Source organism: Cheilinus undulatus, linkage group 15 (assembly GCF_018320785.1).
Source record: "Cheilinus undulatus linkage group 15, ASM1832078v1, whole genome shotgun sequence".
Lineage (NCBI taxonomy): Eukaryota > Metazoa > Chordata > Actinopteri > Labriformes > Labridae > Cheilinus > Cheilinus undulatus.
The window spans coordinates 23,507,030-23,530,704 of record NC_054879.1 but is presented as its reverse complement, the minus strand read 5'-3'; the positions used below and the strand labels follow the sequence as shown (position 1 = coordinate 23,530,704).

At 41.0% G+C, this 23,675-nt stretch overlaps 2 protein-coding genes across 2 annotated transcripts; one reads left to right on the top strand and one right to left on the bottom strand.

Annotated features, from left to right (window-relative positions):
- Window positions 1–74: 74 nt before the first annotated feature.
- dnajb11 (DnaJ heat shock protein family (Hsp40) member B11) lies at window positions 75–8,894 on the bottom strand. Its single transcript, XM_041806317.1, has 10 exons — window positions 8,707–8,894; window positions 7,655–7,811; window positions 5,728–5,825; window positions 5,188–5,320; window positions 4,895–5,037; window positions 3,172–3,254; window positions 3,032–3,089; window positions 2,819–2,930; window positions 2,569–2,728; window positions 75–1,052 (listed from the first exon to the last, which is right to left on the bottom strand). Exons 1-10 carry the CDS (start codon window positions 8,778–8,780, stop codon window positions 988–990), a joined length of 1,083 nt encoding a protein of 360 aa, XP_041662251.1. The 5' UTR covers window positions 8,781–8,894; the 3' UTR covers window positions 75–987.
- A 1,956-nt stretch (window positions 8,895–10,850) lies between these two features.
- On the top strand, window positions 10,851–20,756 carry tbccd1 (TBCC domain containing 1). The gene is made up of 9 exons (XM_041806268.1): window positions 10,851–11,043; window positions 12,132–12,196; window positions 12,280–12,546; window positions 12,669–12,827; window positions 12,931–13,047; window positions 13,533–13,782; window positions 13,923–14,109; window positions 14,936–15,463; window positions 19,491–20,756. The coding sequence occupies exons 1-9, from the start codon at window positions 10,983–10,985 to the stop codon at window positions 19,702–19,704; spliced, it is 1,848 nt and encodes a 615-aa protein (XP_041662202.1). The 5' UTR covers window positions 10,851–10,982; the 3' UTR covers window positions 19,705–20,756.
- The last annotated feature ends 2,919 nt before the right edge of the window (window positions 20,757–23,675 follow it).

The window sequence follows — 23,675 nt, the reverse complement described above, 5'->3', positions numbered from 1 at the left end:
ACCATGTACTGATGGTGATGAACAAACCTCAGGCGCCATCTGCTGGTGAATTTCTGGTATGAAATCTTATCAGAATTTGTAGAAACCTTTATTCATGTCAGTCCAAAGTACATTTTCCCCTTAAACACTCAGTAAAAATGGCCGGATATTTCACATTTAAGGCCATGAGGACTCTCTGGTAAAATCTGGAGGCAGCTTCAACAGTAAAAACAGAGGAGGGAAGTATTAAAATCACGTTTATAACCATCGACAGGATGAGATCTCAGGTCTGGAGTCCCTTTCAGTCAGATGTGAAGAAAAACAGAGGAAGAGAAACAAGACTTTCTACAGCTATGATGAAGATGAGCAAACGGTCCTCCTTCTTCAAAATAACAAATCCTCACTGTTTATTCAAGAGATCAACTCTCGTCACAGTGAAAAAGGGAAATTCTGCATTGACAGAGGCCACATGAATTAGGAAAAGTGAAACACAGTGATGAGCTTTGTTCTTCCCTATTTACAAATTATTTCTGAATCTGAGAGGAGAAAATGAACTGTTTCAGGGCTGTTACATTCATAAAATTAAGGAAACAAAAGGACCAAAGAGGACAAAGTTCTCTTCTTCTTTCGCATGTTTAAAAGGTTGTAGATATTCTTCTTCTCTTCAGGGGTCAGCAGCTCCATATTCAGCAGACATACGAGTGTCAGAGCATCCTCTTCTCCCAGAAAAGTGATTTAATATTTTAAAACAAAAGAAGGCCTTATTAGAAAATAAAGTAGGGACACAAGGAGTACAACAAAACATGGCGTCCTCTCCATTTGTTCACTTTAAATAAAACTTCTGCATTTAATGTGCCACGGTCATCAACCTGCAGAACATTAGAAAATAAAAAACTAAAGTGGATTCAAGCTGTCCTGAGAACAATCTGAAAACAATAAATACACCCTGGCCCTCCTGCTGAGTGATGATGTGTGTCTGTGTCAGTCCAGGCTGTGTTTGGTGCTGTGTCAGTATCCTTGTAATCCATTATAAACTTTCTGTACTGATCCCTGCTTCAGAAGGCCCCGGATACCTGAAACGACAACATGATCACAGTTATAGAACTTCTATAGAGACAAACAACTTTTTACTGATCTAATGATATTCCACTTGATCACTGAACTCTGAAATTCTGATTATGCTAGAGAGACACATCATCTCTAATTCCCCCTTAAGTCGGTATTCTGACTTAGACACTCGCACGAACTTCAGTGCCCCTAATTACCAAGCTGTACAGTTATAAATAGAACATGACCATTTGTAGCATTCCCGTCTACAACATCTGACATCCAAAGTCAAGAATAATAATAGATACAGTCTGCATCAAGGGTAAACATGACACCTGCTTCAGGCTCAGGGTGAAAACTATTAACCCCTAAACATGAAGTGCTGCAGTGTGGCCTTTAGCAACACTGATCTAAAGTTGTTTATTTTCCCAAATAAAGCACAGAGTCAAGGAGGAGAACATAGCAGCTGCAAGCCATCTGACCAGAGGATGAGCTTGTCTTGTTCTTCTTATTCTTACAGCGTTTGATTGTTTCAAGGGTACTGTGAATATCTAATTAAGTTTAATTCCTTATGTCTACAGTTAAGGTGATTTCATCTCTTTCCAGGGGGATTTAGCCAGGCAGCTAAAGACACCTAGGAATGAAAAATTGGGCCCGAGTAGTATCCAGTATTTAATAGCATATGGCCTACGCTCACCTGTTTTGTTTGGGTTATTAATGCACTGTTCAATCAGAGCAACAAAACATATGAGAGAGCTGCAACCGAGGAATAACGTGGACCACAACAACTTAAGACATATCGTTTTTGAAAATAAAACAACTCACTGCTGCTCTTTGTTCTTCTTTTAACGAAGAAATGTTGTCAAGTTCTGACAAAACAGGCGCTTTAGTAGCATCTACGCTAATCTCTTCCGCCATAATTGCACTGGCCTCTTGTTGCTTGCTTACGTCATGACTCCGTTGCACCCGAGAGTACTGCCCCTCAACACTGACTGGTCCTGTCACTTTCTAACCGGGCCCAAACGCTTCAGACGAGAGCTTTGCAAGGACATTATGTTAGGACATTATGGAGCAGTGGTGGAACTATTTTACATCACTGTGGCTGCAGCAAGGCACTGACATGGATTAACCAAAGTGTAATGAAAGGGACACTCTTTGTGCACTGTAATAACATGATAAATGCATTCATGCTGACAGCCCTGATATGAAAACATGTTACAGTTTTGTGGGACAATGAAAACACCCTAATTGAACTTGCTTATTATTACAAATTACAAAATTTACACAGAAGCTCACATGAACCGACTTTACCACTGATCCACAGCATGTCCTTTAGCAATGATTTAAGTAAAGGGCTATAACTGTATACCTGTTGACATAATAAGCATTCTGAGCTAAATGGATATAAGGTGTTTGCCCTCAAGGCTTTGTGTTTCTATCCCCCCCACCACAGTAAAACAGATGAAGAGCTGTGACTCAACACCTGAGATATCAGGTGATCAAGAAACAGACCGACAACCATGTATCTTTCTTCACTCTCACCGTCTTTCTGCTGCTCATCCAGCTGTGTCTGAGGAAACTCCACATCGAAGGTGATGATTAGGGAACCTCTGATGTTGATGTTGTCAAAGTTTGGTAGACCTTCTCCTTTCTTCCACATCCGAGCACCGGGCTTGGTCACCTTATCTCTCTCTATATGGACCTGTCAGAGGCACACATTTAATATACCAGGCTCTTTAAAACAAATAAACTCCTTCATGTTTGAAAAATATAACACTGATGTGAACAGCACCTTGTGTCCATCCAAATGTACGATGTCCATTTTAAAGCCGACGAGCGCCTCCACCAGGGAGATGGTGACGTTTGTGTAAAGGTCGTCTCCTCTGCGCTCAAACACAGGATGTCTGAAAAGAAAACACACCAACATTATGCTACTTAAAGCCACTGTTCTGATAAAGTATTATGTTGCAAACTGCTGACATGCTAGAAATGGAACTTTTCATACTTTAAAACTTTGATTCTGAATCGTAGATCTCCAGGTTCTCCATCGATGTGGGGCTCTCCTGTGATCACAAACAAGGATGTTAACAGCGAATATTTACAGAACAGATACAAATATTTATTCTAAACCTTATGTAGATTTACCTTCTCCAATGAATGGGTACTCCATCTCATCTCTTACTCCTTGTTCAATCTCCACCTCCAACGTTCTCTCTTCATTTACCAGCCTTAAGGGAAGAAAACATGACATTTTAAAGTTAGATCATACTGGAACAGCACAATGGCTCATCAAATGATACGAGAAACCCAGCCCTAAATTAAGGCTGTTTTGTGAAAAAAGTTAAAAAAAAAGAACCAATGCCAAGGAAAGTTTGGACGCTCTATAAAATGTGAATAAAACAGGATGCACTGATTTGTAAACTTCATAAACCCCTATTTTATTTATAATAAAACATTGAAACTGAGACATTTTTCCATTTTATGGAAAAATATCATTTTTGTATTTTGATGACAGCAATACATCTCAAAAAAGTAGAGACAGGGCAACAAAAGACTGGAAAAGTAAGTGGTACAAATGAAAAACAGCTGGAGGAGCATTTCGCAACTAATAACGTTAATCTGCAACAGGGGATATGAAAAGGGGCATGTTAGTCTCTCAGAAGTAAAGATGAGCAGATGCTTACCAATCTGTGTGAACTGCATCTAAAAATTATGGAACATTTTCAGAAACATGTTCCTCAATGTAAAATTGCTCAAACTTTAAATATCCCACCATCTAGAGTCCATAACATCATCAACAGATTGAGAGAATCCGGAGAAATCTCTGTGAGCATGGGACAAGGCTGAGGTCAATATTGGATGCTCATGATCTTTGGGCCCAAATGGGCCACTGCATTAAAAACAGGCATGATTATGTACTGGAAATCACTGCATGGGCTCAGGAACACTTTCAGAAATCACTGTCTGTCAACACAGTTCACCATGCCATCGACAAATGACTGTTAAAGCTGGATCATGGAAAGAAGAACCTGTATGTGTACATGAACCAGAAACGCTGCAGTCTTCCCTGGGCCAAAGCTCATTAAAATGGACAGATGAATCAAAATATGAAATTCTTTTTTTGGAAACCATGGATGTCATGCCCTGTGGACTAAAGAGGAGAGGGATCGTCCAGCTTGTTATCCTGGCCCAGATCTAAAGCCTGCATCTCTGATGGTATGGGGCTTCATTAGTGCCTTTGACGTGGCAGCTTACACAACTGGAAAGGCACTATCAATGCTGAAAAGCAGATAGATTTTAAAACAATATATGCTCCCATCCAGACAATGCTTCTTTCAGTGAAGGTTTTCACTATTTCACCATCCCAACTGCAAAGCTTCACAGTAGAAGAGTCCTGGTGCTGAACTGGTCTGCCTGCAGTCCAGACCTTTCATCAATCCTACATCAGACAAAAATGGGACAACATTCCTCCCCCAAAACTCCAGCAACCGGTCTCCTCACTTCCCAGACGTTTACACACTGTTGTTAAAAAAGAGGAGATGCTACACAATGGTAAACATGGCCCTGTCCTTACTTCTTTGAGATGTGTTGCTGATATCAAATTCAAAATTAGCAAATCATTTACATGAAATGGTAAAATGTCTCAGTTTCAACATCTGATGTGTTGTTTATATTCCATTGTAAAAAAATAGTTTATGAGATTTGACAATACATGTGTTCTGCTTTTATTCATATTTTACTTATTGCCCCAACTTTTTTGGAACTGGAATTGTACAAGTTGTTATAAGCAGACAATGCAGACTTGATTAAGTAGTTGTTTAATAACTCACGCTAATTCAAGCTTCTAATGATAAAAAAGCAGACTTACTTTACATTCGGACACTCGTCACAGACCATCTCCTGAGTCATTTGAAAGCGTCCTGGTCCAAGCTGTGTTGTCCTCATCTCCTGTCTGCAGTTGCACTTCCTCTTTCCGGGAGCTTCTTTGGCCACAGGCTTATTACGAACAACCTGAGGGACAAAAATGTTATAGAGAACATCAAACAGGAACTAAATGACATGGCTGTAAAAATTAGTTTGACCAGTGATTAATTTGAGCCAACACTTTGAGTAAAGGACAATAAATCATGACAGTGATGCCACTCGTTGTTTTCTCCTTACTTCCACAAAGTTCCCAGAGTACACCTCTTCAAGCGTGACCTCCAGGTCTAGTATGATGTCATTTCCTCTGGGGATGTTCCTGTCCTGCTGCTGTCTATTTCCTCCAAACATGAACCCAAAGTCTCCAAAGAAGCTGCAAAGAGAGGGCACAGAAAGAGAGGTGGTAGCATTAGAGAGCTATTTTTAGATGTAAATACATGCTTTAATTAAACTATGATTTGATTCAGCATCATTCAAGCTCTGTACACACAATGCCGTTACAGCCGTCCCAGGGTTTTTAAAAAGGGGTAGAGCATGTATGTTAAGTACAAGCATGAAGGAGGGTAGAATTTTTTACTTAGTGGTCACTCTTACTGACCTACATTCACCTGCAAGGCTCGGGTGAATGCAGGAATGGTTTATAATCCATGCCCATGGATTTAGGAACAGATTTGTAAACAGGTTCATATTTGTTATCTTGCCTGAGCTTTCAGGAGCTCAGTGTCATTTTGCTGCTTTTAGTAAAATATTCCCATTCCCGCCTGAACTCATGAGACTAACCTGGAGAAGATATCATTGTGTGAACTGTGGTGACCCTCTTTAAGTCCATCTTCTCCGTATGCATCGTACTGTTTCCTCTTCTCCTCGTCTGAGAGTACCTAATAAACAAATAACATGCAGTTGCACAATAGCACCTTTAACAGAACCAGTGAAAATTGAGTGTTAAAGACTGTAACATTTGCTGAAAGACTATTGGTGTTGACCTGATGTACATTAGCAACGTTTTTCAATTTAAAGCTACTCAGAAAACAAAGGCCTTCTTTGGAAACCCTCAGTCCTCTCTGCATGCAGAATTTAGACTTCTGCCGACAGAGAGGAGGTTAACTTACACCAGGAGAGCCAAATCAAACAGATACCTGAGCTCATTAACAGCTGTTGGAGTTTTAAATAAGCTGCAGGCACTGTCACCAACACAGACTCTATTTGATATGGACTGTTGGACTTGTGTCTTATATATCAATGCCTATCAATTTTGATGGAATCCATAGCAATCATGTATTTCATGTATGTATTTATGTACTTGTATATTCTTTATCATGTATACAGCTTGTGTGGAACTCTATTGCAAACAAAATTTCCCCTTGGGGACAATAAATACTTTCAAATTCAGTCCAGCTAAGTTATTAACTATGATAATTGTAACTCCTACATTCATCTCAAGATGTCAGGCATATAACAAATGAGTTTAAATAGAGAGAAAGACAAGAAAGAAAGAAACGAAAGGTGAAAGGAAAGATGAATGAATTGATACAGGGTTGCTGCACATTTTTAGTAAACAAATTATAGCCCTTTAAAACCTTTTACGACCCCAAAAAAGATAGACTAGTACAATGTTTGCACTGTGGAGCACTGATGCCTTATACATCAATGCAGGACTCAACAGCTTAAATACTAAATTTTAATGCTTTCTTGCAAGTATTGGAAATGACTTCCTACTCCTTGTTAACCCACTTCCAACTATTTTCTGTATTTTTTATCTTGAAGACAAAACGACTTCTTCTTTTCCATTCAAAGTTTGTGAGCACAGATGCAAAAAGCCAAAAATGGTGCCACAAATACAGTAAATGACTGAAGTAAGCAATTTCAAGATTGAAGTCTCAAATTCATCATTTATTTTGCAGGTGCTGCTGACTTCTTGGCCAGGTCACTGTTGTGACAGAGATCTCCATCTCAACATGTCTTTATCTGGTTTGATAAAGGTCTTTTAGTAATGCTATCTAGAAAGTAAAGTTTCTATCTAAATTTTCAGGCATGTCAGTCAAAGTGCCATCTAAAATTTGAAACCTCTCAGGTAAAGAAACTGAGTGGATAGACAGATTACTTTGCTAATATCAAATTAGAAGCTGATTTGTGTCTTATGACATTCCGCATTATAACGATTGTAAAAAAGAAGGTACATTTAAAGACTAAACATATTTTAAATGTACCTTTGAAAACAATAAACTTGCTGCTTCTATTTCTCCAAAAATAGAGGTACCACCAGTAAGCATATAAAATATGCCTGTGTAACTGATTTAAACTTTGTCACTGGTAGACTTGTGCTCTGACAAGAGGCTTTGTCAAAGAGCACGACTAATCACTCATATTGATGGATCAATGGGAGTATTTGACAGGAAAACACCTGCTTACTAACCCACTCCCACTGCTCCACGTCTTGTTTTCCTGTATGCAAGCCGTGCCGCTCAGCAGCCAATTAGAGACAGACACACGGTCCAGACAGCCAATCACAGGAAAGGTCCTGTTTCCAACAACAACCAAAAGCTAACGTACAAAAGACTTTTGTGCCCGTGCCCCAGGCTCTTCCGTACACTGATAAAGCTCACACAATACAAGATATTTTCCTGATAGTTATGAAAATAAAACCATCTTTTGAGTAGAAGTAAGTCTGCGTATGCCACAGAACATTAAACAAAAGCGCAATACTCACCTCATAAGCTGCCCCCAAGTCTGCGAATTTATCCTGAGCTTTGGGGTCGTCCTGGTTTCTGTCAGGATGTAACTGGAGAGCTAGCTTTCTGTAGGCCTTCTTTATGTCCCTCACTGAGGCAGACTTGCTCACTCCCAAAATCTTATAGAAATCCCGCCTGCAAGCCAAGAAAGATTGCATTAATAGGAGATAAACGGGTAAATGAGCTGGCTGCAGCATCTGAAGATGATCAGTTAAATAGGTGATCGTGCTTACCAGTGACTACAGGCGTTAGAACGGTCAAATAACCGCAAATTATCCTCACGAATGCCCCTTTTTGTTCAGTTTCTCATTGAAGCGAGAGGGTCTCTAGTTAACACGGTCGCTTGTTAGAGCGAAACACCGGTATGAAGGCTAATGCTAGCTCCAAGCTAACAAAGCTAGGTAGTTGTCCGAAAGTACTTCTGCGCTCAGCAGAAATAATATTTCAGTTGTGACCAAATTAAGGAAATCGGGGATTTTTCTCAACATTACTGTAAATTTGTTTTTAATGATAATTTTGTTGTGAATAATTGAAATTAAATCCCTCGTCGTTCTTTACTTTGAAATCAGGAAGTTGTACTGTGATTTACGGTAAATCCTATTGACCTACTATTTTATGCGAGATTAATTTCTTTGTTTTCAAATGATTGCTTTAAAATTGGTATTAGAGTGATTGGTTGGAGGTTGTTTCGGTAAAAATTTGTGACTGAGAGTTTTAAAGACCATAACTGCTCCTCTGAGCAGTTTCATCACAATTACCGTAAACACTTCCAACTGCGCGCTAAGAACACAATGAGCTTAACTACCAGCTGTCGTTACAGTTAAAAGCAATGTTTGTTTAATGTTTCCTCATCTGATTTATATTATAATGCAACTAAATGATACGCTTTTAAATTAAAGCATGTCATCTTGTTCCAGACACATCTAAACACGCAGAACAGCTCTGGGCCAATCACAGAGGAACATGTGTACCACCTGGCGATGCTGTTTCACTGATGTGTGTGTGAACTATCCCAGAAGAGCCCACTTACCCCGCAAGCACAGCCGAGATCGCATAAAGAAGCAGGCAGCAGACATTGCAGAGGTTCATCCCTTTGGTAGCCATAGATCCTGGTGTGTTTTTTAAAGGAAGCAGCAGAAAGACAAGCCGGCTTTCGGGGCTGGATCCCGCTGCCAGTCACTAACCTTCTTCCTCCTGTCAGAGAAAGCCCGCCCACTAGTTGACGACACATCCGCCTCTTAGGCAAAATCCTGCCCACTTTTAAAGGAAAACATTACATCATTTTTAATGTGTACTTAATGAAGTTTTGTTCATTTTCAAAAAAAATAGAAATATAAACATTTGATAGTATTTCCCTCTCATCTGAAATAAAGGAGGGATAGGGCCATGTTTACCATTGAGTAGAATCCCCTCTTCTTTTAACAACAATCTGTAAACATCTGGGAAGAGAGTAATGTTGTCCTATTCTTGTTTGATGTGGGTTTCTAACTCCTCAACAGTCCTGGGTCTCTTTTCTGGATTTTTCCTTTTATGGAGCTCCAAATGTTTTATATTGATGAAAGGTGTGGACTACAGGCAGGCCAGTTCAGCACCTTGACTCTTCTACTATGAAGCCATGCAGTTGTAAAGGTGAAATAATGAAGATCTTCCCTGAAAGAGACATCACCTGGATGGGAATTTTAAAGTTTGATTAATCTGACCTCAGAACAGTTTTCCATTTTGTCTCTGTCAATTTTAAATGAGTTTTGGCTCAGAGAATGTTATCATTGGCAAGACTGTGTGTCTAATGCTGGCATACTCAGAAGAGCGAGGATGGGAAGGGTCAGCTGTCTGATACAGGAACAGCAGCTGCACTTTTACAGGCACTTGGCGCACTTTCCTGGGCCTGATGCAGCTCACCGCATACTGGGTGCCCAGGACCTGCTGGTCTGGTCCAGATGTCGGATATGACCACATACTCTGTGGAGGGGGCAGCTGGGAGGATACCCGTAGACATGGGGCATGGGCCTAGTGCAGGCTTGGATCATGGCCATCAGGAGGCCAGAGCAGTACCAAGGTTGACATGGCAAAGTGCAGAACTGGCATATGCTCCCATAAGTGACCTGGCCTGTCATTTGACCCAGAGAAGACAATGGCTTTTCTTTCCTGTTCACATATGGCTTCTTCTTTACATGATTCAGCTATCATTTATGAATAGCACAGAAAACTGTGTTGACAGACAATGATTTCTGGAAGAGTTCCTGAACCGATGCAGTGATTTCCAGTACAGACTCATGCCTGTTTTTAATGGAGTGGTCCCTTTGGGCCCCAGGACCACCAGCGTCCTATCCTAACCTTCAGCCTTCTCCCTTGCTTCTGCAGATTCTCTGAATCTGCTGATGATATTATGGACTGTAAATGATGGGATGTATACAGTCTTTGTGTTTTTTTTACATCAAGGAACATTTTTCTTAAATTGTTCCACAATTTTTAGAAGAAGTTTGTCACAGATTGGTGATCCTCTGCCCATCTTTACATCTGAGAGACTGTACCTCACTAAAATGCTTTTTTCATACCCAGTCTTTTTATTGACCAGTTGCCAATTAATCAAATTAGTTGCAAAATGCTCCTCCAGCTGTTTTTGATTAGTACCAATTACTTTTCCAGCCTTTTGTTGCCCTGTCCCTGCTTTTTTGAGATGTGTTGCTGCCATCAGACTCAAAATGAGATGTTTTTACTGAAGTGGTATGTCTCAGTTTCAACATCTGATATGTTGTTTATGTTCTATTGTGAATAAAACATATATATAATAAAATATGAGTTGATTTGACAATAATTGCATTCTGTTTTTATTCACATTTTACACAGTGCCCCAACATTTCTCAAACTGGGGTTGTACATTTTAGAAGTATTTATGTGTGATGAAGTATCTTTACATTTCGTGAAATGCTTCTGGCATGTGGTGAAATGTTTTGGCCACCATGTAATATTGTATATAGTAGTCTTTGATGGCCACAATACCTAACGACTTAAATAATCTACATAGTGCCAGAAAGCACGCCTGCTCTATATATAACATTTAAACTTCTGTTCTCTACATGCGGCGTCTGCTAATTAGGTGTGAAACATGAGCGGGAAAAGAGTTTGGCAGAGTTGCCTTATTTGTACTAAGACAACACCAGGAGGTTAAAGCGCGCTCATGAGAGCTGCGAGTACCAGACGTCAGTTAGAGTGTAGATGGAGACGAGGGCGCCAAATAGGAAGAATTCCTGGGTCGGATCACAACAAACAGCGTCGTCGACATGAGGCTCATCTTTATTTTCCCCTATGAGTGAGCTGAAGCATCGAGGAGGATCACACCGAGTCATACCGAAGAAGAAGGCTCAAAGTAAGAGAAATTATCGTAGCTGTCTGACTGCTTCTCATTGAAGCTAACGGTGGCTAAGTTAGCTGCCTGTTTAAACTAGTTTGGTGAAGTTAGCCCTGAATGAAAATGAACGATTCAGTCATTCCTTAAGCTGTAAATCTGCTCTTCACATTCAACCATAATAAGTGCTGTGTATGGTGCGTATTTTTCGCTGTCTGATTGGATTAGTTTTAGCTTAGAGTCAGCTTTGTTAGCTTGCCAAACTTGATATCGGGATGCCAAGTCAGTCTGGCAGCCTGTTGTCATGGGAGCATTCAGAGGGCACTACGGGAGACGTGACACCACTGTGGTCAATAAACGTCGTAAAACACCATTTCCAGGTGTTTATGGCGTCAATAAAGGTTGTGTACCTTTACGGTCAGCCCTACCAAGCTTGTATGATTAACTCTTTATGTACGTTTATAAGATTATGGGAAAATGACGATGCAAACTGCTTTGCCATACACCGTGTATGCATGTAATGCAGTGACTGTTATTTTAGTGAATTAAGAAAAGGCAGGGTAATATTGACCAAAAATCATACTTCAATTTATTTTAGTTGTATAGCAACAGACAATATACATCTATTTTAAAATAAATAATAATGGTTGTCACAATACTAGACTTATAAACCTAGATTTGATTCTAGTAAAAATAGAACCATTTCCACACCACAGCCACAAAACTCAAGTCTGAGACACCCAATATTGCTTAATTTTATTGTCTTTTATAATCAAAACACACCTGGACCCAGGGTTGGGAAGCAAGGGCACTTTGTCCTGGTTTGTTTGCTCGCAGGGCACAGAAGAGGACTGCTGTCAAATTTTGTCCTCTTCCTGGCCATTTAATCATGTTTTTCTACCACAAAGGCACCTATTTTGATGCATGTTTTCAAACATTAGGGCACAAGGAGGGGAGATTGCCACCCTCATTGGCACATTTGGATTTTCTAGACCTTTAACAAAGCAGAGACTGTATTAAAATGTGGTACTGGAATGTGTTAAATTATTGAACATTTTGACAACCCCCCTCTATAATATGCTAGGCCTTTATATGTACTTTCTTTGCAGACATGGAGACAGAAAGCGTGAGCATCTGGCCACGTATGGAGCCCTTCTTACTGGGTGCCCTGCAGGTGAATAAGCTCTTTTCACACAGTAAAGCTATATTTGAATGTGTATTATTTTCTTTTACTAACCAGAGTTTCTGGTGTTACAGGTGGCTCCCCCCTCCAAGCTTAGCCTGCATTATTTGCGAAAGATGGCGTCGTATGTGCGGACACGGGACGGCTGTTTCCCCTTTCTGGGCTGGTCCATGTGGAGACACATTGCCTGTGGCAAACTCCAGCTCCCAGAAGACCTTGCATGGCTGTACTTTGAGACCTTTGACCTGCTTTTAAGCCATACTTCAGAGGAGAGGCTGGAGCGGGCTGAGTGTCTGTCACAGTGCTCCTCCAAAAGTGAGCTGAACCTACAAAGGACCAAGGTACAAAGAAAACAGGGTGGAGTAGATGTGCAGATGGATCAGCTTACTTCAGACCTTTTCACTTGTCTTTTGCTGCTAATTGTTACCTTTCCCATTATTTCTTTTCCCCTTCCTGTCTCCAGCTGTCTGTTGACACCCTGCAGTTCCTCCTCTTCCTCTACATTCAGCAGCTGAACCGAGTGTCCCTACGCACCTCTCTGATTGGTGAAGAGTGGCCCAGTCATCGTACTCGCTCTCCGTCTCCATCAGACCGAGAGGCCAAAACCAGCTCTCAGAACAAGGTCAAAAGATGATCTGACATCCATTATAAGTGCCCTGTGTTTCTGTTGTATCATGTTTAAAATACAGACATTGTTGTCATCTTTCTTTTTCTTTGTCTTTTAGAACTGGGATGATCAGGCCCACCTTTCATTCATGCAAACCCACCTGGCTGAGATCCTGGAGCTGCTCGTGGAGCCAGGGACACAATCACAGTCTGGACAAGCCCTCAGAGACAGCCAGGTCTTTAAGCAATTATCTGGTATTATTGGAAGACAGTGATTGCTACTGCAAGCAAAACGTGGCGTTTTTTTTATTACTGCCAGCTAAATGCAGTGCTGACAAAGAATTAATAACTATAAAATCCAGAAGATAGGTTGCCCTGGTAAATAAGGTGCAGTCTGTTTTCTCAATCTCCCAAGGGGATAAAGGTTTACCATCCTCCTGTGTGGCTTTATCCATTTCAATCTGCAAAGTCTGCAATGTTCAGTTTCTGTGCAGTTGTGTCGTTCTTTTTTTCACCATCAAATGTTGCCTTATGGAGCTTGCACATCTACAACGCATTGCCAATGCATTAGTTTAGTTGAGACTGTGCGCTCTCTTTCTCTTTCAATATTTTGCTTAAAAATGTGACAGAGTTCTGAATTTCTTAATAGCTTCAGTACTTCTTGATGCTGTTGACCTTTAAAATAACTGGGATTGTATTATCTGACACTTTTATTTCCCAGGTATCCCTGGAGGCTTTGCGGAGTTTGGGCCTGCTCTTGGAGGGTTCAGTGGGTCAGGGTCGAGTTGTTCAGCCCGTCCACAGACTGCTCACCAAAGGTCCACTGCAAACACAAGCCGGATACTCCTTCCACAGCCGCTCATTCCCACTACACAAACTGCTCTCCTGTCTCCAGAACTGCCTCACACTCAACCCGTTTGGGATGACGGCCTGTCTGCGCTCCGGCAAGAAACTAGCCTGGGCCCAACAAGGTATCCCCAAATCAGAAGAACTTTGATTACAAGGTTGTTGTCTGAAGCAGTAAGAGAATAAAAAACACTCTATACAAGCTGTTGTTTACTTTCATTAAATTTCTCAGATTGTGTCTTTGCTCTCTCTTTGTTTGTCACAGTGGAAGGGGCCATGAAGAGAGCCAAAATAGCCCGAAACACTCACATGGCTCCACCCGGCAGTCGGATGGTGCTGATGTCTCAAGTGTTCAAACAAACGCTGGCTAAAACTTCAGACAAGCTGACTGGTGCCAAAATCAAAATCCACAGATGCTCAGATGCCTTCATTTACCTGCTGTCACCTCTCAGGTAACAGTAACTTCCACTGAAGTAGAATCATAGTATTTTGTCTTGACATGTTTTGGGATCTAAATGATTTACAGGATCAAAAGGTTAAAAAAAACAACTGCCAGTAGGTGTGGTAAAAAATCTTGACATGGTAATATTTTGCCCCCACGACTCATTGATGTAATAAATTTTGTGTATTGCAAGCTGTAGCTTCACTGCTCAGAATACTGAGCTCTGAAGCTGCACAAAGACCAGACGCAATGACAAAGACCGGGTCCACAGGGTTAAGTGTCACTTTTTTACTGCTTTTTCCCCTTGTTAGGTCATAACTGCATTTGGAGAAATAAAGAAAGATACTGTTAAGTAAATAAAGGTTATGGAGTCCTAATTTAACAGAAAACACTTCTGAGTTAGAGACAGACAAAAGAGGACAGTAAGCTGAGTGTCTCAAAACAATCACCACATTCTGAGAGCTACGTATTATGGCTGGCAGATGTGCAAGCTAAACAACAGATGGTACTTCAAGAGTGACACAGCTGTACAGAAACTGCATATTAACTTTGCTAAAGTAAATGAAAATCTCCAAGCAGGAGGCAACTTATATTCTAGATTTTACAGTACTTTAATTTAAAATGAAATTAAACTACAAATAATTTTACTGGTAATTTGACTCAATGCAGTACTACTTAATAGCCTCTTTACAGTAAACTTTGGTACAGTGAACTGTTTAGCTTCTGCTCGGCCAAGCTGAGCAAGTGATCACAAACCTGATGCATAAATGAGCCTTTAGACTTGAGGTCTTTAAGCTTAGACATGTCTTATCTGTTTTGGTATGTTTCTGTTTCAGATCAGTGAGTGTTGACAAATGCAGAGACACCACGGTGGTTCTGGGTCCTGTTGAGACCAGCGTCCACCTCCACAGCTGTCAGAACGTACGGCTGGTCTGTGCAGCCGGCAGGATTGTTATCGGAGCTTCCTCTTGTTGCACTGTCCACACTTTGACACCCACCCGCCCTCTTCTCCTACCAGGAAACACAGATATTACACTAGGGCCTTTTCACACATTCTACCCTTCCCTGGAGGATCACATGGCCAGCGTGGGGCTCGCTGTCGTCCCCAACCTCTGGGATCAACCTTTACTTCTAGGAACCGAGGGCCTTAACCCTTCACCAAACGCATCATCCCACCAGGACCCCTCATGTTACCGCCTCCTACCACCTGCTGAGTTCCATGCCATAGTTGTGCCTTTTTACATGGAGGGGGACACGTGTGAGGTGCCGGGGGGGTTACCTCCTCTGTACCAGGCAGCGGTGGATGAAAAACAGACGAGGATTCAGAACTGGCAGAAGACAGTGATGGAGGCTCGACTGACCAAGTGAGTATCCAAAATGATGTCAGCGCTGTTATTAATAAATAAAATCATTTTATTAGCTGTGTAATGGCTCTTAAATGGCTCTGTTGTCTATATTTGTCCATATTGTCCAGTGTGCTTTTTTGATCAGTGGAAAGTTGTAGCCCAGGGGTCAGGAACCTTTTTGATTGAAAGAGCCATTTTTGCTGAAACCCCCATCCAGAAAATCTTTGAAGAGCTAAAAAACAGATTTGAACTTTCCAAGGAAGGTGTCACAGTCAGTTAGCCTAAAGCCTGATTTATGCTTCTGTGTCACATCGCAGATTATGCCGTAACCGCAACGCCATTGTTGACCATTCAAAGTTCTGTGTCGAGGGAACGCGTCGCTCTGCAATTCACTGCCATGCCGATAGGGGGGCATGGCTGTGTGTGTGTGTGTGGTTTCAGAGGGGTCACATCCAAATCCTTGCTTATCTTCCGGTCACAGTAAACAATGGTGACCAAGGTGGAGCGGGTGCGTTTGGAGTTGGAGCTCATCGATATCGACAAACAAATTCTTTTGTTGCAAATGTTGAAGCGCAGGCGACAGGGAAGATGTTTGCAGAGGTGGTCTGTACGACTACTAAACGAGTTGAGGCTGAGAACGGGTGAATTTACCACACTGGTTTGCCCACTGAGGGACCTGGATGAAGAAATTATGTTTTGAGCAGACCAATCACAGCCCTTGGGGTCCACGTTGCCATGATGCGTAGTTAGGATTTTTTGGAGGTGTGCGCCAGGTTATGGCGAAGGGGTCTGTGTCAATGCAGAGGGCTACGCGTAGCTATGCTGTCGACGTGACCCAGAAGCATAAATCAGGCTTAGGTCTTTGTCTATCGACGTAGCTGATTGCGCAAAGGTATGTGGCCATCCATTTCTCTGTTTTATCACACTGATAACTTTCCACTTAGTTATTTTATTCTTACTTGGCATTTTAATCATAATTTTCATTTTGATGGATTAATGGATTTAGAACTACAATAGAAACAACTGTGTACATATTGTTATTTTTATCTAGAAGTGCTATTATCAGCCAGTGGTTATTTATTTTTATCCTTAATGATACTGATATAATCATTATCATTACTTCTTTATTCATCAAAACACACTCCTTACACCTGCTGTCAGACAGAGTTAATGCAGGATATTGTAGTAGCCTACTGTTCACCTATGGATGAAAACGCCACGTCATCTTCTTTCTCTATGCTGCTGTCTGCCCGTCTACATCACATACAGGAACACAGTAGGAAATACTGTTTTGGTCACAGCAGCAGAGTAGACAGAGTCGGCACCAGGCTAAATTCAAATTGGGGGTGGGGGGTGGGGGGGTGGCATAAATTCTCGTTCATAACTGATTTTGTTCTATCCATACATATGTTTACCAGTTAATAATACAGCAAGTTTCACTTCAAAACATTGCTAAAATAAAATTTCACGCACACAAAGCACTATGCCACAGCTGATATGGAAGCCACGTCTCTCTTCTCTCTCTCTCTCTCTCTCTCTCTCTCTCTCTCTCTATCTCTATCTCTTTTCCCTTCCCTCCTGCTCGTGTGCACACAACTATGCGCGCTTTGGCACACTAACATATAAAGTAAACATCAAACATCATTCAACATGTAAGTAACAATGAAACTCATGCATTTCATGGACTGCATGTCTAAATGCAGTCAGCACACTGCGCATTGCGGCCAGATGTGCATGATATTTTGATAGAACGCATTGTATTGTCAAATTTATTTCGTTTTGTTAAGATTTTCTGTCAGCTGAAAAACTCTTTGGCAACCTCAAACTCACTCTCAATGACAGGCGAACCAGTGAGGTTCGTTATGTGCTTCACAGCCGTTGCATCAAAAAAGGTCCCACTTTCAGGATGCAGTGCCACAAGTGCACTGGCCAGCTGAGCGCTGAATCTTGAATTCATCCCACCAAGCACCGCATGGATAGTGCTGAAATACAGCCTCCAAAGTTACTTATTTTGATCATCCTCCTCCCTGTGACCTGTAGTTCCCAGAACAATATACATATCCAAGTTTGTGTTTGCTTTGCATCTCCGTTTGGGCACTGCAGGTGTTAAGGATGCGCTTTCGCTGGCAGCGAAGGCTGAGTCCCACACCTTACTGAACTCCGCATCACAGGCCTGTACAGTGGGCAGTGTGGTTTGGGGGGGCACAGTGGGTCATCGGGGGGGGGGGGGCATGGCCCGCAAATGCCCCCCCATGACGCCTACACCGAGAGTAGAGAATGACAATGAAACATGAGCTTACCTTTTTATTTTGCTCTAACAGCTCCCTATTGATTCCTTGGGGTCCTTTCTCTCTTTCTTTACCTGACTGATGCTGTTAACTGTGAACTTGGCTTAGTTTTCCATGCTGCTTTTAATGTGATCACCCTTCACATTCTCCGCTGACACTACTTTAGTCCGACGGACACACCAGCTTGGTATGAAATGTATTAAAGTTGATCATCATTTTCACATTCCGACCTTCCCTCTTGCTGCTATACCAGGTTTCAGAAATTCAAAACTTAACTCGTGTGATGAGCAAAACTCCTGCCTCAGGTGTCATTTGTGACAAGACCACATCCAGACCTTTGCTCCCAAGAAGGGAAAGCACCAGTATGCGCTGCACCATAGAGGCACGATATGACGCATTTTAAGTTGATAAAATAGGCCTATCTGTAAAAATGAAGTTAGAATGAAAGAGCTACACGTTATATGGATAAAGTATACAAAACTATCTCAATAAAGCATTACAAAACATTTTTCTTTTTAATGTTTTAAAAAGAAGTTTCCTTTATTTCAAATTTGGCACAACTGCTGAGAGACACTTGGGAGGGGCAAAAGAGCCGCAGGTTCCCGACCCCCATTATAGCCTAAAAGCCCCCCAAAAAATCAATAGGAATGTGAGTCAACCTTTCAGCTGGAAAATATTGCAGAGTTCATGAAGTCACAGACTCTGAACTCTGATCCTAAAGTAACCACAGGACACTGTTTAATGAGGAAAAACAAACTGATTGATTCCCTAGATAGATAGGTTCTTCTTCAGTATAAAAGTGAAATTTTTGTTTAGGTTAAGACAAGAGAAAGAAAAGGTTCATAGTAAAAACACCCTAAATCTCTGGAAACAATATTACATTTTAATCTTTTATAAAGAATTGTTATAGATTTATCTTAGGGCTCGCCATACCTTTTTTAGAAAGAGGAGAGCAGTGGGCTGATCAGAAACGGGATGAGAGAAAGGGAATAAGACATACAGAAAAGTAGCCATGGGCTGACCACGCCGCCCATGTGCATGGGGCGTAACCTAACCTCAAGGCTATCTGTGCCCCAAAAATCCACTATCATCTAAAATTAATGATGCATTAATTGAAAAAAATCAGGCCCGATGCCAATACTGATGTTTATTACAACAATTTGGCTGATGCTGATACTGATGTTTTAATTGACAATTGGCCAACACTGATCCTTGGGAACTAAGGATAGATTTGACTTCAAATATTGGGATATTCAAAGGTTTAGTCTCCAAATCAGGTGCATTAAAATGAATCTGAATGTGGGAAAGAAAATGTCTGGTGCTAAAACCCCTCAGTCTTTAAAGTAAAGGCTGTTATGTCTGCTTAATATGCCATACAGTTACTTCACATAAGGTGAAACACTACAGTACATTCATATGTACAGATAATGAAACAGCAGTAAAACCTGGCAAAAATGTTCAAACCCATTTATATTGAACTTTCTCTGCTTATACTTTATGTTTAAATAAGTATGGCATCCTTAATGAATTCATGGCATTGTATTTTTCATTGAGACTTTAAATATGTTTTTAACTTTGATGAGTATGTTGGAGGTTATTTTTCCTGCTTTTTTAATCTTTTATTTGACATCAAATATGGTTTTAAAAATCTACTTTGACATCTTAAAACTTAGAGAAAATCTGTAGAACACCTGACCGGAGAACCTATGTTTTTATCCTTTCTTATTGTGACTGATTTTCTCGTTTGTGTCCTGTAGGGAGCAAAAGAAGAAGTTCCAGGAGCTAGTTGAGATGAAGTTTCACGAGTGGCTGCTGGAAACGGGACACAGACAGGAACTGGACAGCCTTATCCCTCCCACGTTAACATCTTTGAATGACTCCAATGGGCCTGTGACCGACACGGCTCGCGTTAATGACGGCAAACCTGTGAGGAACGGACGGGTGGTGGGACAGTCACCTATGGCCTGTTGAACCGTTAGTGTTTGGTAGCATGCTTCTGTGATGCTTGTGTTTGTGGTTATTACGACCTCACTCTGGCATCTTTGGCACTGTCTATACAGTGTTTAAAGCCACTCGAGTGCCGCATGTTTGTGGACGGACGGCCTGTATGGTGGAAGAAAAGGCTGCTGACTTACTGAGATGCCTGAGCAGGGTAGGGACTGGACCGGCAGGTTGTTGAACATTTTTAAGCACTGATCTTTAGAGAGGGTGTTATTAAGGGATGAGAAGGACAAGGCTCTGAAAGATGCACTTATAATGCACTTGAGGGTCATTTTGCTGTTTGAAAACTTGGGTGCTGTTTTACTTAATTCTTTGCCCAATGGGTCTCTGACAATGTTACAAAAAGGGACTCAATACACCGAAAAAATAATAATTTCTATTGTGGGGTAGAAAAAATGAAGGAATATTTAAATGTTTTTTTGTGGTGCTGTATATTGACTCAGCTGAATTCTGACCTCATAGTAGGGGGTTTCACTAACTTTTAAACAGAAATACCTGCTCTGGCTTGAGTGAGCACTGTCTGCTCACAGGTACAACCTGAAAGAGCAGGAATTTTTTTTGTCTGTAAAATTGTTCTTGATTTTCCTCAGTGCCAAATGAGGCAGAACCCATCCTTTCTTTGCCTAAATGTCTGTTTATTTTTGTATAAATTTGTCTTTATGAATTGAATATATGTATATAATAGGATCATAAATGTACCCTGTCTATTAAACCATTTTTAGCATTAAAACCTACAAGTGTACTTCAGATCTTTAGCTTGATGTATGCACCCACATGCTGCAGTTTGGTTTTTAGAGCTTAAAAGAAAAAAATGGGGAAATTGAAGAAATTTGTGCTGTTACAGTGTATTTAAAAATGTATCAGATGTTTTCTGATTGAATGTGATTTCTTTGTAAAATGCCTTCCTGCTGTTGCAAATTATGGAAATCTTCCCTTTAATTTACTATGTTCACCTCTGTGAAGCTGCTAGAACAAAATAGATTTAGATTTTATTAATATACAAATAAAGTTTTTGAATAAAGCTTGGTTTGTCTCAGTCTTAATGTTTTTGAAACAGTAGTTTTATTTGTTGTCATGTTATTTATTTACTTAACTGATTAAGTGCTGAGGGGGCATGCATGCATGCATTTACACGAGGACAGAATTTTTTAAAGTTTGTCCCTTAAGTGCTGTTAAACAGAGCATGGATTTTTTTTTTTTTTTTTTTTTTTTACGTTCCCAAACATCCTAGCTTAATTCTGGATGCTAACATTATTTTACCTTGCACACAGAAACATAATTATTTCAGAAAAAAACAAAAACTACCAGGATCAAAATTACTAGTCTCCCAGTTGTGCCTCCTTTTTGCTGGATAACAGCCTGTAGTAGTTGTTGTAGTCTCAGACTTATCTCCTGAGGAATCCCAGCCCATTCTTCTTTGGCCAATCTCTTAGGCTCCTCCAGATTTGCTGGTCTTCTGGCATGGATCTTGGTTTCCAGTTCACCCAACAGATTTTCAATGGGATTCAGTCAGGGCTTTGGTCAGGCCAGTTAACAAGGTTCACTTTGGTCTTCTGGAGGTTGTTCTTCACCCGAAGCCATGGATGGTTTGGATTGTTGTCATGTTGAACTTAGACAAAGCGTCGACCCAGTTAAGCCGCTGACTGAGGTTTTCTTTCTAAATCTCCACATATCCTTTTTTCATGATTCCTTCCACCTTTACCAGATTCCCAGTTACAGACTCACCGAAGCATCCCCACAGTATAAATCTCCCACCGCAGTGTTTCTCTGAGGGGAAGGTGTTATTTGGGTTCTACTCCTCTCCCTTCTTTCTTCAAACATAAGCAATGCTCTGTGGCCAAAGAGCTCTAGTTTGGTCTCATCTGACCAACAGACATGCTTCTAGTATTAGACTCTTTCCTTAGCAGACTTCAGTCTGGCATGAAGATGTCTCTTCCACAGAAGTGGACTTTTTCTTTGTCCATTCCTGAGCAGGGCTCTAGTAATGGTCTTCTTTGAGACTATAGTTCCTGTTGACTTGGGTCCTTTGGCTAATTATCTAAAGCCAACAGTCTCAAACTTGGTTTTTAAGATGGACAGTGATTTTAAGTTGGATCAGCTCTGTAGTGAAGTCCAGCTTTTTTCAGATTAGGCAGCTGGCAAAGGTGAAGCCTTTCCTCGCACAACAGCACTTTGAAACATTAATCCATGCCTTTATTACATCTTGGCTGGATTACTGTAATGCACTTTATTTTGGAGTCAGTCAGTCCTCCCTCGCATGTCTCCAGTTGGTGCAAAACGCAGCTGCTCACCTCTTAACTGGAGTACGTAAGAGGGGCACATTACTCCCATCCTGGCCTCCCTACACTGGCTGCCTGTGCACTTTAGAGTCCATTTAAGATTCTTTTATTTGTTTTTTTATATCTTTGAATGGTCAGGCCCCGTCTTACCTCTCTGAGCTCCTTCACCCCTACGCTCCTGCTCGGTGCCTTGGGTCAGCTGATCTGCTGCTCCTGGAGGTACCAAGGTTAAAATGGAAGCTCAGAGGGGATAGAGCTTTTTCTATTGCTGCTCCCAAATTGTGGAATGGGGTTCCCTCCCACATTAGACAAGCCTCCTCACTGTCCATTTTTAAAACTCATTTTAAAACCCATTTCTATTCCTTGGCTTTCAACCCCACATGAGACTGCTCCTGTTCTAGTGTTTTATGGTTTGTCTTTAGTTATGTTTTATTGTTCTTAAATTGTTTTTTAATGAAACTATTTTAGTGTTTATACCTGTTCATTGTTTTAATTGTTTTATCCCTGTTTTTTTTGTCTATTTATGCTCAGCACTTTGTTTCAGCTGTAGTTTTTTAAAGTGCTTTATAGATAAAGTTGAGTTGAGTTGAGTACAGTTCCTGACTGGTCGAAGTCCTTCACTAGTGTGTTAGCAGTTGTTCCAGGGTCTTTTCGGCACATCTCTTACTCCTACTTGAAATCTCTGTCTTCCTACCTCTGCCAGGCTTGTTCTGGACTGTGTGACTCTCGTTGAATTTCTTGATGATCCTCCTCCTGCTTTGTTAGTCTTAACAATTCTTTTTCCCCAGACTTAACTGATTTCTTTGTTTTTTGCCATGAGGCTTTCTCAGTGACAGCTCAAACCCTTACTGAAGTTTTTAGACTATGTGTAAATGTGAACTGCCTGTAGAGCTCAGGGACAGACAGGACACAACCAGGACTCTTACAAGAGCTGGTCGCCCAGTCAATCTAAGCAATTGGGGGAGAGGGGCCTTAGTAAGATAAGAACCTGAATGTCATTCTGACTGAGCTCCAGAGATCCTGTGTGGAGATGGGACAAAGCTCCAGAGGGACAACCATCATGACAGCCCTCCACTGATCTGGGCTTTATGGCAGAGTGACTAAACGTAAGCCACACCTCAGTCCAAAATACATGAAAGCCTGCTTGGATTTTACTTGGAGTTTTTTGCGAACTCCAAGCAGGCTTTCATGTGTTCCGCACTAAGAGGCTTCTTAGTGCAAAACACTGGTGGATTGGTGGAGTATAGTTAAAACCACTGGTAGGAACATGTTCTTTATGTCCAGTATACCACCAGAAGTTCCCAAGAAGTAGGCAGGTAATGCTCCAGGGAGCATGGCTATTTTTCCCACAGAAAAGTCCTGACTGAGGAGGGAAACCTCTCTAATTAGTCATTTAAAAAATAAATTTTTAAGTAAAATGCATGAGACTTTATAGATACAGTCATTTTCTTAATAAAAGAGGACTTATTCTTAAAAAAAGCCCCACATTTTCTTCAAAAGAATTCACAAAATGATAGAAAAATGTTATACATTTTAAGACAACTGGGGGGCATGTTTAGTACAAGAGTATTTTTTTCCAATTCAAAGACTTTCATTCTGAGGGTATTTGTCTTGTAGAGAACATATTTATTGTTAATTCGAATCCCCATTAACTTTGGGACC

Excerpts from the sequence above, each read along its gene's own strand:
- dnajb11 (XM_041806317.1), bottom strand. The coding sequence starts at position 8,780 with ATGGCTACCAAAGGGATGAACCTCTGCAATGTCTGCTGCCTGCTTCTT. Across the intron at positions 7,812-8,706 it reads ATCTCGGCTGTGCTTGCGGG|GCGGGATTTCTATAAGATTT; the intron begins GTAAGTGGGCTC and ends CTTGGCTTGCAG. Across the intron at positions 5,826-7,654 it reads ACTTGGGGGCAGCTTATGAG|GTACTCTCAGACGAGGAGAA; the intron begins GTGAGTATTGCG and ends TTTGTTTATTAG.
- tbccd1 (XM_041806268.1), top strand. The coding sequence starts at position 10,983 with ATGAGTGAGCTGAAGCATCGAGGAGGATCACACCGAGTCATACCGAAG. Across the intron at positions 12,197-12,279 it reads TCTTACTGGGTGCCCTGCAG|GTGGCTCCCCCCTCCAAGCT; the intron begins GTGAATAAGCTC and ends CTGGTGTTACAG. Across the intron at positions 13,048-13,532 it reads AAGCCCTCAGAGACAGCCAG|GTATCCCTGGAGGCTTTGCG; the intron begins GTCTTTAAGCAA and ends TTTATTTCCCAG.